Source organism: Xyrauchen texanus, chromosome 22, assembly GCF_025860055.1.
Source record: "Xyrauchen texanus isolate HMW12.3.18 chromosome 22, RBS_HiC_50CHRs, whole genome shotgun sequence".
Classification (NCBI taxonomy): domain Eukaryota; kingdom Metazoa; phylum Chordata; class Actinopteri; order Cypriniformes; family Catostomidae; genus Xyrauchen; species Xyrauchen texanus.
Window position 1 is genome coordinate 19,815,718 of NC_068297.1, and position 12,812 is coordinate 19,828,529.

The following is a 12,812-nucleotide window of genomic DNA, read 5'->3' on the forward strand; positions in this document are numbered from 1 at the left end:
CTCCTCCTTGTCGCTATAATGTGGTTCTCGCTCTTGGTGGGTTGCGTGGTGAGTTGTGTGTGGATGTCGCGGTGAGCCTCAACAAGCCACGTGATAAGATGCACGGATTGACTGTCTCAGATGCGGAGGCAACTGATATTCGTCCTCCACCACCCGGATTGAGGCGAGTCTCTAAGCCACCATGAGGACCTAGAGCGCATTGGAAATTGGGCATGCCAAATTGGGGAGAAAAAAGCACTAACATTAATTCTGTTAAAACGCATGTATTATTTGGGCTGTAAGTTTGTTTAAGTTGCCATTTTTACAGTCGTTTCAGGGTTTGTTGACATTGCATTGTCATGGCAACATAGTTGTAAAATTGCCTCACATTTCCTTATGTGTTTCACGGAATAAAGTCGTATAGGTTTGTTACAACACGAGGGTGTGTCTACTCCTCCGATCCTAGCTTAACATGCAGAGACATCTAATTAAAAACTACAAGTTTGATTTCCACGAAAATTGTAAATTGCATGAGTTTGGAGCAGGACTGTTTGTTTCTTTAAAAAAAGTGGTACACAAATTACAAAATTCACCTGCTAAGATATAAAACAAATATTTTATGTAGCCTGGAGGATTGTAACTGTAGTAAATGTTACATTGTGTGCTGTTGACTCTGTGTCCAGTCCCAGGGCCGCTGTGAGATCATGTTGTGTATTGAGAAGATTCTAAAGGGTTTAGGTATGAGTGCCATGTCCTGTCACAGAGACATCTATAAAGCTGCCCGTACCAGTCTTACTGATCGCTCCATGGCTGTGCGCTGTGCTACTGCAAAGGTACTAAGCATTGAACCAAATCCCTCAGTTTCTAATCTTCTGTCTGTACGACAAACATGTTTTATTTTACCAATGTTTGGTAGTGTGTTTTTTTTATGTACAGACCCCGTTCGCCATTTTACACAAAAAAAAAACAGGAACCCAAATTTTGAAATTTGGGGGCTTTTGATGGCATATTTGCCATGAGCCCCCTCCTTAATTTCTGACCCTGCCTTAGACTGTAGTGTTAATGAATATTTTGATTTCATGTCCATATTTTGATTTCATGTCCATAATATTGGAAATAACTGTTTGAGCCTAATCAATGTTGGCAGTTTTAAGAGGAGAATAAATAGTTCAGAAAGATGTTTGAGACTCTGCTGCATGTATTTAAAATGTATGTATCTTTGGTAGTGTCTTCTGGAGCTGCAGAGAGAGGCTATTTTTCTGTGGTCCACAGAGCTGGAGAATGTGGCCACTCTTTGTTTCCGAGCCTTCGAGGGCTCAAACTACGATGTCCGAGTCATGATTTCAAAACTGCTTGGCACTTTACTAGCATCCGCATTGGAGCCGAGACAGGCTATTGGTAAGTGGATTGTACACAGTAACGTTAGAACTATTCTCGGACAATAATACGTTGATCTTTACCCATGGAGTTTGTGACTTCCCTTTTGTCTTTTAAGTCCCTACATACTTGCATACCTCTTTTATTTTTCCTATTGTATTCTCATCTTTCCTCTTCCACTCTGGAATCTGGTCCATCATTTATCCCCACTCCGCTTTTTCCTCGCTCATTACACACACTCTCTTGCGTGCTTCTCTTCATTTTCTCTCCTGTTCCTGTATCTCTGGTCTCAGCTCCAAGGCCAGGCTCCAAGCGCAACTCCCTGGAGGAGGTGATGGAGCTGCTGAGTTCTGGTTTCCTGAGGGGGGGAGCCGGCTTTCTGAGGGCCAGTGGAGACATGTTGAAAGGCACCAGCTCAGTCAGCAGAGACGTGCGCGTGGGCATCACCCAGGTCACTTTTCCTCCTCAAATCCTTTTCCTTTGAGATTGTTTATCTCTTTATCTCAAGTAGAGTTTATAAAGTGACAGAAAAACAGAAAAGATATTTGCTTCATTCATATTCTGCTTGGCGATCATGCAAAAATTCACAAAGTTGTTCTTTTGTAGAAGTATTTTCTTAAATACTGGTTTTGATTATTACATTGAATGTAGTTTATAATACATTGGCCCCCAAAATTATTGGGATAATTTGGACTCAAGTCACACTTAAAATTGGATGAACCATGTGGCATCTGCAAACAAATTACGCTAGAGCTTTTCTCAGAATTAACTTCACTGTATATCTATGCAGATCTATTTTAATGCCCTTGTTTAAAATTTGAATACCATATGTCCTCTCTTCCAAGCAGACATGTGTAGTGTTTGTGTCCATTCTTGGCGGTTCGTGGCTGGAGACACACTTCTCCTCTCTTCTTTCTCTTCTCACGGTGTGGGTGTCTCACACGCGGGCGACACAGTGCCCTGCAGATGCTGTTGCCTGTCGCTGCTGTGTCTCCTTCATACTGCGGACCACTCTTGGCAGTTTGCTGGGGGAGAAGGCCCAGATCGCAGCCGCCAAGGAGATCTGCCAAATGATCAGCAAACAGAAGAGGGTTGTGGGTATGAGACTGTTAGACAAATGATCACATATGATCTTTATCACATATGATAGGATATTGAATATGAGTTTTTATACCTTCATATAGCTTCATGTGTTTGTCTATGTATTTATCAGATGCAGCTCTTCACGAGGGGAACGTTGAGACACGAGTGAGCCCTGCAGATGTAGCAGCTAGTCAGCACGTGTTGGTGTGTATCCTGCTGGAGCTGGGCAGTCTGCTGCAGCACCTGAGCTCCACTGCTCTCCCTCTGCTGCAGGACACTAGCATAGGTTTGTCATGCATTACTCCATTAATACATACAAACACTGGGAACCCCATCAAATCGAAGGGCATTGCTAGGTGGTTGCTTACTCTTAAGATATTTTGGGATGGGCATTTTTGTCATTTTGTGTACTCGTATACAGTACGTACATATATGTTATACGTCTTTTGCTGCTGCATTGCGTTTCTTTTTTCCATTGTCTATTCATTGTAGGCTGCTGTAATGTAGTCTGTTACAATAAGTATAAAAGAGGGCATTATCAAAATATAATGCATGATATTTTGTCATGTGAAGACTCGCTGGCCTATTCATTGAAAATGCTCAGACCATACAGTGGGTACCCAAAAGATCGATACCCAAATCCAGATGTGAAAAACTTGTTGCATATTTCCCAAAAAGACTCATGGCTGTATTAGATCAAAAGGGTGCTTCTACTAAATACTGAACAAAGGGTCTGAATACTTAGGACCATGTGATATTTCAGTTTTTCTTTTTTAATAAATGTGCAAAAATGTCAACAATTCTGTGTTTTTCTGTCAATATGGGGTGCTGTGTGTACAATAATGAGGAAAAAAAATGAACTTAAATGATTTTAGCAAATGGCTACAATATAACAAAGAGTGAAAAATTTAAGGGGGTCTGAATACTTTCCGTACCCACTGTACGTCTCTGTTCTTCCTTCAGGTTAATGTAATGAGCTTAGTAAGTGCACACCACTGTTTCTGAACATGGTTTCTGCAAACCGTGGTTGGCGTGACTGGAGACACCATAACCATCACGTTTTAAAACATTGTGTCAATTTATCACGGAAATTCAAGTTTGGTGAAAAGTCAGGTCACGCATTTCAAATTCATTATTTTCTTGATCGATCATTGCTGTTTCTTCCGAGTCCAGAACTCAAGAACTCGTGCCCATCCCTAGTCCCTAGATATCAGGTCCCTTCTTGCATGTAAGTTTTATGGGTTTTTTCCACCCGGTTATATCATCTGCCAATAACTTTTCCACAACAAAACGCATGATTTGAGGTACCGTTCAAGTTACAGATTGAATTTAATACTTGGGATAAGGGATTTGAAAAAGCCGTAATAGTGTTGCTTGCATAGCCAGGGGTGTCGAAACTGACTGCTCTGATGCGGCTCGTGAGTGATTTTAGAAATAGGCCAGAATTTGGCTCGCTATTGAGAAATTATATAAAATTCTTATTCTGAACACAGGATGTCACAATCATGGACTGCCACATATCACAGCGCATTTTCTCCATTAGTGTGTTCTCTTTTCATCTACTGGCAGACTTCAAAAGGAGTTTGGAAACTCCATGGATGAATCACCATGCAAAAAGAATGATGCATTTGTTATAGGACTGCTATCAGGTTAGATACTCTGCTCTTGAACTCGTTCTTGTTAAAATGTCCTGATACCACACATCAAACCACTGGGTAGAGCGGCTGTTGTGCAGCACATGCGGCTGCACCAAGATTATTGAGTGTGCACAGAGCTCTCAAGAATGGTCTTTGTAGTGCTAGAAATTCATTAATTGTATTTAATTGGTTTGTTCTAATGTTCACTGAAATAATAAAATTAATACACTGGCTTCCCAGCGCCACTTGAGAGGACATGGGAGAGCTAGTACTGCGTACGCTCAGCTTGCACTTGTGCGTCATCCAAATAAAAGGAAACACAATTATTTTGATCTACTTCATACTTGTAATGCAAGTAACAACAGAACAAAACTCTAATTGCATTACTGATGACTGATGACTACAAATGAGAGTTATTCCATAGGCTACATCAATTCATCACTGGAAAATGTTATCTGATATTTGTGATGGGTCACACCCAACATTGCTCATTATCAGCTCTATAAGTGCTTTTCATTGATACTGTATGAACATCAAAAAGATACAAATATGAATAAGTGGGTATAATATTTAGTAAAAAATGTATAAATATTGTTTTACATTGGCAAAAAATTTAAAGACAACACATCACTGGTACAAGTGTGATTAAAACTATAAAGATGATATAAGAGTGGCAATCTAGTAGCATCAAGTCCTTTTTTTGTATTTATTACAACGATACTGCCCACAAAACCTTCTGTAAACTTTCCTTATTTGGCCCCCAATAAAAAGAGTTTGGACACCCCTGGCATAGCAAACACCATGTATAGTGTGTATTGGTGTTGTAGGTGGGTTTTGCACCCACCTTCAACATATGTATTTGTAGCATGTTGTGTTGCCTTTTTCTGAATGCTGTATTTTAGCCCTTTAATAATTGAGTAGTTTTGATATATTTGGTGATTTTGTTGACATGGGCAACATCCTGCTCTATCAAGCGGCTCATGTTGCACTGCCCATTAGTTTTGTGAAGCTTTTTGACTGTGATAAAGAAGAGATTAGAAATTTTGAGATTTCTGTGATTTATCTTACAGAAGAATATTTAGCGTGTGTATGCGTGGATATGTGTGTTTTCCGAAAATGAAAAATCTGTATCTCTGGATTCAATGTAAGGATTCGTGTTTGAAGGAAGCCTGTTGCCTGAACCAGTGTGTGAATGCTTCTGCTTTTTAATGGATAAGTCACAATATAACCAGGATGAAGGAGTGAGCATAGAAAGTGCCTGCAGCTGCAGATTTCACACATCCAGCCTGATTTAGAGACACCAGCTTTATAAAAATTCCAGAAAGTGCACAATTGATCTCAGATTCCTTATCTGTGATCCCTGGATCTTCACTAAAGCTGCATTTATGAGAAGTTCTTATCAATAGGTTTTTCACATTCTATTTCTCTTTCTCACAGGGATGTTCGACACTGTGATCTCTGTTCTCCTTCAACCCAGTGCATCTGCCCGTCTTGCTGCTGCTTGGTGCCTGCGATGTGTTGCCGTAGGGATGCCTGCTCAGGTGGCAGTGATGCTTGACCGCTGTACAGAGAGATTGAATGCCCTGAAGTCATGCCCTGAGGCTGTGGCTGGTTACAGTGCTGCCATTGCAGCTCTACTTGGAGCTGTACAACTCTGTCCGCTGGGAATACCACACTCTAAGGGCAAGGTGTGAGCGAGATCTGTGTCTATACATGTCCCACAGATTGGATTGTTTGTTTTTAGTTTTCTGTTGTTTTTAAGTGCTAGTTAGTGCTATCAGAAGATCTACCTAGACAGTTGTGGTTAACACAGATTAGGGCTGCGGAAACATAGCGCATGTGGAGGCTTCACGCCATTCTCCGCAGCATCCACGCACAACTCATCATGCGCCCCATGAGAGCGAACCACATTATAGCGAAGACGAGGAGGATACCTCATTTGATTGCTTAGGAGACCTGGCTGGAGTCAACAAATGCTCTTTTTTGCAGTGAGGAGGATGTTTTTAGTTCTGAAACTAACTGTATGTTTTTATAGTTAAATTTCCTTTTTAATGTCAAAAGATGAAAGGAAATTGTATTCCTCATGTCATGACCCTTTTAAATATATTGTAATAGTGCAATTTAAGGGAAAAGTAGAATTATTCTCTCTCCTGAAATTCGATGATTTGTGTCTTCCTTATAAATGTTATTGGTGTAATTTCTGGCAACTTATATATATATATATATATATATATGACGACCAGTCATTTGAACACCGTTTTACTTCTGATGGACTGGATGCAGGTGGTGATGACTGTGGCTGAAAATCTCCTGCGTTCTGCTGCTCAGAACAGCAGAATCTCCATCCAGCGCACTCAAGGAGGCTGGCTGCTACTCAGTGCCCTCTCTACACTGTGTAAGAATTAGTCCTCATTTATTATCTTTAATTCATTATGTCAATTAACAAGATTTGGCAATGCATACTACTTTGTGTATCGGCCAATGCGCTCAAAGTTTGTCTTCTCTTTGCAGGTAAGGCTTTGTTAGCAGAATTTTTTTTCAAACCTCCTTTTTTCTTACTGATCTTTTCCTTTAAGGTCCTACTGTAGTGGAGCATCACCTGCCTCAAATGCTGTTGCTATGGAAATGTGCCTTCCCGCTGTCTGTAAAGGACTTGGAGAGTGAGCTGCGGCATGGAGACTCCTTCACCTGGCAGGTGACCCTTGAGGGCCGAGCAGGAGCACTGTGCGGTGAGAGTCTCACAGGCTTTACACTCCTGTCTCTTTTTCATTTTTTAGCTCTTCAGTGTGGATCAGTCCATCTGATCTGCTCCCTTGACATCACAATAATAAACAGACAGACAGAAACATCGCTCAGGATATTTGATAGATTGTGTTCCTCACCTCATTATGCATGTGTGTGTCATCTCCCGTCTAGCAATGAAGAGTCTGGTGGTGCACTGCAAAGACCTCATTACCGATGATGTCATCAGTCGTCTGCTTCCTCTCTTGTCCTGTGCAGTGGCCCTGCTCACTCAGTGAGTGCTTCATGGTTGTTTCAGACAAAAACAGAGCACAATAAATGTAGTAATGGGTAGTTGATGCATAGCATATCTGCATTATTTTTTATAAACATCAATGTTTTAAGTTAAACTTTATTTGATTGTGTAATAGAAAGTTTGCATCTTAAATGCTGTAACTGGTCACTTTTTAAATGGTCCTGTGGTGTGACAGTTACATTTTGTAAAGTACAAATATTGCATGTAGTCTCGCTATTAATATGCTGTCTAAAGCTGCATGCATTCTAAATTTAAAAGAATTAGCAACATGGTGTGTTTTAAATAGTTTTTGATGGAATATGGCATGTCACACCGCAGGAACCACTTCCCAAAAGGATTTCATGTCAATTACTCTAATAGACAGGATGTTCTATCAAGAAATGCGTTTGCATGATATGATTTTATATTTAGTGCCCATCTCCTCTTTTTAGGCTGCCCTCACTCATTAAATCCTATGGAAAGCAAATAAAAAATGCTGCCACTGTCTTCAGATTGACAGTGTATGAGATCCTCACATTGCTGCAGCCTAAAACATATGAAGGTAAGAAAATTCTAAAATGAAGAAGACTCTGTTAAATTTTTTGATGTAATGTATTTTGAGACATTGAAGGCTCAAAGGAATTGAAGGAGTTGTTTTTGCCCTTGTTGTCATGTAAAAAGTGATATTTGAGATGCATCATTTTGTGCTTTGAAATCTAATAGAGCTGCTTGGATTCTCTTTTCCATATGTTATAATCGGATATGGAAGGTCAGACATTTGATTGCCCAATAATTTATTAGTTTACTTTGATTTGGTTGTGTTGGCTCAGAGAGCTTTGGCACAGTGTTGAAGCAGCTGCTGAATGACCTGACTGGTCCAGAAATCACAGCAGGTGCCGGGCTCAATCTGCTGCCTATGCTGTGCTACAGCCAAGACCTTGCACTGCTGGGACCGGGACTACAGGATATGGACCAGCACTACATTGAGGAGCAGGTCAGCATCACAGCCAGTTCAGCTCCATAATGACAAAACCAAACTAAATATTATCACTGACATGGTTGTGATGGATGGATTTCTTCTGTCTTCATTTATTCATCCTCATGTTGTTCCAAACCTGGATTACTTTCTGTTTTAAGTGTAAACACAAAAGGAATGTTAGACAGAATGTTAGCCTCAATCATCATTCACTTTCATTGCATCTTTTTTCATACAATAGTGACAGAATAAATTATGATCGTATTGTCATTTTTGGATGGGCTTTAACTTTAACCCCAGTTGTGTTTGTTCATTTTTTTTTTGTATTTTCTGTGTATTTGTATTTTTTAAAGCTCCTTGGGGGTGGTTCTGGAGGTGGGACTTTAGAGAATGACCCTTTCACCATTTTTGAGACAGCTCAGGAGGTCCCTACCCCCCTCCCTCCAGCCTATGCTCTAACGGCAGCAGCTGTCCAGCTGTTTGGAGTAATTTTCCCTCACCTGGGCATCCAGCAGAGGTATGTTCACCTTCACCAGAGTAACTCCTGATGCTGAAATGAAGGGCTGCCTGAATGATGTTGCTTCTTTATTAGCATAGTATCGTTCACATGTGTGCGACTGTTGTTTGATGCATTGAAGGCTCTCACTTGCTTGGAATGGCTTTACTTAAGCTCAATTGAAAGGATCTTGAAGAAAACAATAGATACACCGAGATACACAAAAACAAAACTATTCATAGTGCTTCACATGTGCAAATTAACAGATAACGTTGATGAATTGTTAAACAGCTATTGGGTATTTACTTAATTGTTTTCTACAGCTTTGTAGTGCCTTTCTTTTTCCTTGTGATTGATTTGCACAAATAATGTCCCACACTTCTTGATTGTATAGTTTGTTTTATGTTACATTCACTGGAATGTGGTTATTTGTTCAATCCTAGATTGATGTTTACCAACATGACCGATTAAAGTTATTTGGATTGTCGTATGCAACTGATACTGTTATTGATAGACTAATGCTTGCTGGAACTGGCCTTAATGAGGACCAGAAGCTTTTTGAAGCACTTTCATATGCAGCGCAGCCAAATTTGCATCGAGACAGCTGCATACATTTGCATAATTGGGGGCTGTTCTGGCCCTGTCTCATACATTAGTAAACACAACAGTGGTGAGGAAATGATACTTATCATATGGAGCCACCTGTCTTACTGCAATGCATCTTTCATCCCTTGATATACCGCTAAAAGCTTGCGTGTATTTTTTTTCTTCTTCATTTTTTAAATATAGAAGAATGACAAAGACCTTCAGTTTTCCAGAAGCATTGTTAAAGTGACAGTTCTCCCAAAAATGATAATTCTCTTATCATTTACTCACCCTCCTGCCATCCCAGATGTATATTACTTTCTTTTATCTGCAGAACATAAATGAAGATTTTTTTTGAAGAATTTCTCTCTTATGGTCTGTACAATGCAAGTGAATGGGTGCCAAAATTTCTAAGCTCCAAAAATCACATAAGTCTGCATAAAAATAATCCATAAGACTCCAGTTGTTAAAACAATATCTTCAGAAGTGATATGATAGGTGTTGGTGAGAAACAGATCAATATTTTCACTAATAATTATTTAAGAGCTTAATGGATGCAAGTGAAATAGATATGAGTATTCATAACAAATCAATAATAAAGTCTGGTGTCTGTGCAAAAATAGCTGCTTCACTTTACAGTTTTCAAGATTCATAAATCTGCTGCTGTATAAATGGTATAGCAAAGTCTCTTCCAGTAGACACCTTTCTACCATTCCATGTTATATACAGTGGGTACGGAAAGTATTCAGACCCCCTTAAATTTTTCACTCTTTGTTATATTGCAGCCATTTGCTAAAATCATTTAAGTTCATTTTTTTTCCTCATTATTGTACACACAGCACCCCATATTGACAGAAAAACACAGAATTGTTGACATTTTTGCACATTTATTAAAAAAGAAAAACTGAAATATCACATGGTCCTAAGTATTCAGACCATTTGCTGTGACACTCATATATTTAACTCAGGTGCTGTCCATTTCTTCTGATCATCCTTGAGATGGTTCTACACCTTCAGTTGAGTCCAGCTGTGTTTGATTATGCTGATTGGACTTGATTAGGAAAGCCACACACCTGTCTATATAAGACCTTACAGCTCACAGTGCATGTCAGAGCAAATGAGAATCATGAGGTCAAAGGAACTACCTGAAGAGCTCAGAGACAGAATTGTGGCAAGGCACAGATCTGGCCAAGGTTAAAAAAAAATGTCTGCTGCCCTTAAGGTTCATAAAAGCACAGTGGCCTCCATAATCCTTAAATGGAAGACGTTTGGGACGACCAGAACCCTTCCTAGAGCTGGCCGTCCGGCCAAACTGAGCTGTCTGGGGAGAAGAGCCTTGGTGAGAGAGGTAAAGTAGAACCCAAAGATCACTGTGGCTGAGCTCCAGAGATGCAGTCGGGAGATGGAAGAAAGTTGTAGTAAGTCAACCATCACTGCAGCCATCCACCAGTCGGGGCTTTATGGCAGAGTGGCCCGACGGAAGCCTCTCCTCAGTGCAAGACACATGAAAGCCCGCATGGAGTTTGCTAAAAAACACCTGAAGGACTCCAAGGTGGTGATAAATAAGATTCTCTGGTCTGATGAGACCAAGATAGAAATTTTTGGCCTTAATTCTAAGCGGTATGTGTGGAGAAAACCAGGCACTGCTCATCACCTGTCCAATACAGTCTCAACAGTGAAGCATGGTGGTGGCAGCATCATGCTGTGGGAGGGTTTTCAGCTGCAGGGACAGGACGACTGGTTGCAATCAACGGAAAGATGAATGCGGCCAAGTACAGGGATATCCTGGACGAAAACCTTCTCCAGAGTTCTCTGGACCTCAGACTGGGCCGAAGGTTCACCTTCCAACAAGACAATGACCCTAAGCACACTGCTAAAATAACGAAGGAGTGGCTTCACAACAACTCTGTGACTGTTCTTGAATGGCCCAGCCAGAGCCCTGACTTAAACCCAATTGAGCATCTCTGGAGAGACCTGAAAATGGCAGTCCACCAACGTTTACCATCCAACCTGACAGAACTGGAGAGGATCTGCAAGGAGGAATGGCAGAGGATACCCAAATCCAGATGTGAAAAACTTGTTGCATCTTTCACAAAAAGACTCATGGCTGTATTAGATCAAAAGGGTGCTTCTACTAAATACTGAACAAAGGGTCTGAACACTTAGGACCATGTGATATTTCAGTTTTTCTTTTCTAATAAATGTGCAAAAATGTCAACCATTCTGTGTTTTTCTGTCAATATGGGGTGCTGTGTGTACAATAATGAGGAAAAAAAAATGAACTTAAATGATTTTAGCAAATGGCTGCAATATAACAAAGAGTGAAAAATTCAAGCGGGTCTGAATACTTTCCGTACCCACTGTATATATAAATATATATATATATACTAGAGATGTGCATCTCCATAACTGAGGCTGATGCGATACGCATCTAGATGCATAGCCAACGATACGATATATTAAAGATACATATGAAGCAGCTACCGATGCGATACAATTCACCCGTTACGATGCTGTGTGATCCGACACAACACAATTCAATGCAATATGATGCGATGCAATTCAATATGGTAGGTTACAGATAGTTCGCTTTTATTTATTTGGTTAAGACAGACAGTAAATCATAAATTAACTTATGTGCCTTCTGACTTCTAAATCATGAACCTTTCACAAAAAGGCCTTTTTAGTGCAAAAAAAAAAAAAAAGATGAAATAAATTTACCTTATTCTGATGACTTGCACTGAATGGAATCAGACAGTTTTGCCTAATCAGGGCAGTAGCTGCTGGTCTCAAACACTGATAGCTTCACAATTTCACTCTCTGTTATCAGAAGACAATGGAAGGCGCGAACCTAGTTGTCATGGCAACTGAATAAACAAAAATCTTGCCTGGTCAAAATTTGCTTGACATGTGCAAGTCTGACAGAAACTAAAAGAAGGAAAGACATTATATATATTTTTATAAAAATGTAATGAAAGCACAGTTACATTTTGTGCGATCTACCAGCATCGCTATCGACGTATTGGGCACCCCTGTTCTATGTGCCTCGGTGCATAGTGTTGTGATACGTCATGTTCATGTAGCAGCAGTGGTGATGAGAGAATGCGCTGGAGAAACAATTTAGAGAGGAGAAATCAATCTTCATATAAAATATTGGTCACAAATTATTGGTTACTTTCCAAATAATTAAAGTATAGCACATCTACTAATAATTATATATAAATAAATCGTCTTTTACCGATGCATATATGTTAGAAATGATGCATCGCGATACAAATGCCAACTTGTATCCGATGCACACTTTTTTAAATCGATGCATCACATCGTTAACTTTTATGCCGATGCACCGATGCGAATCGGTGAATCTTACCATCCCTAATATATACTGTTATACCACCTAGCCCTATGCTTTGATAATTTTTAGGCATTTATCTCCAGAAGTAGCTGTCCTCTGATCAGTACTAGGTTTTGGGTCAGTTTCATTATATATAGCGGTATCTTTGCTATTTCATGTCTTAGGGCTCAGATCCTAGAGCAGTTTTGTGGGTTTGTGAGACAGCTTAAAGGAGCCCGGCAACAAATGGTTCAGAGCCATGTAGCTGCTGCTTTCTGTTGCACTTTGAAGGTAAGAAGATATTTTGATACTTTAACATAATTTTAGAA

General features: G+C 40.0%; 1 protein-coding gene across 6 annotated transcripts in view; it reads left to right on the plus strand.

Annotated features, from left to right (window-relative positions):
- The window catches only part of LOC127662809 (HEAT repeat-containing protein 5A-like), a 35,814-nt gene that overhangs the window by 4,149 nt on the left and 18,853 nt on the right, over window positions 1-12,812 (plus strand). For all 6 annotated transcript variants that reach the window (XM_052154161.1, XM_052154164.1, XM_052154163.1 and 3 more), the window contains exons 5-17: window positions 663-812; window positions 1,206-1,377; window positions 1,650-1,807; window positions 2,205-2,454; window positions 2,570-2,725; window positions 5,514-5,764; window positions 6,360-6,471; window positions 6,653-6,805; window positions 6,993-7,092; window positions 7,545-7,654; window positions 7,923-8,086; window positions 8,422-8,585; window positions 12,669-12,774. In XM_052154161.1, coding sequence (XP_052010121.1) covers window positions 663-812; window positions 1,206-1,377; window positions 1,650-1,807; window positions 2,205-2,454; window positions 2,570-2,725; window positions 5,514-5,764; window positions 6,360-6,471; window positions 6,653-6,805; window positions 6,993-7,092; window positions 7,545-7,654; window positions 7,923-8,086; window positions 8,422-8,585; window positions 12,669-12,774 — 2,046 coding nt within the window. The remainder of the gene's footprint in view (window positions 1-662; window positions 813-1,205; window positions 1,378-1,649; window positions 1,808-2,204; window positions 2,455-2,569; window positions 2,726-5,513; window positions 5,765-6,359; window positions 6,472-6,652; window positions 6,806-6,992; window positions 7,093-7,544; window positions 7,655-7,922; window positions 8,087-8,421; window positions 8,586-12,668; window positions 12,775-12,812) is intronic.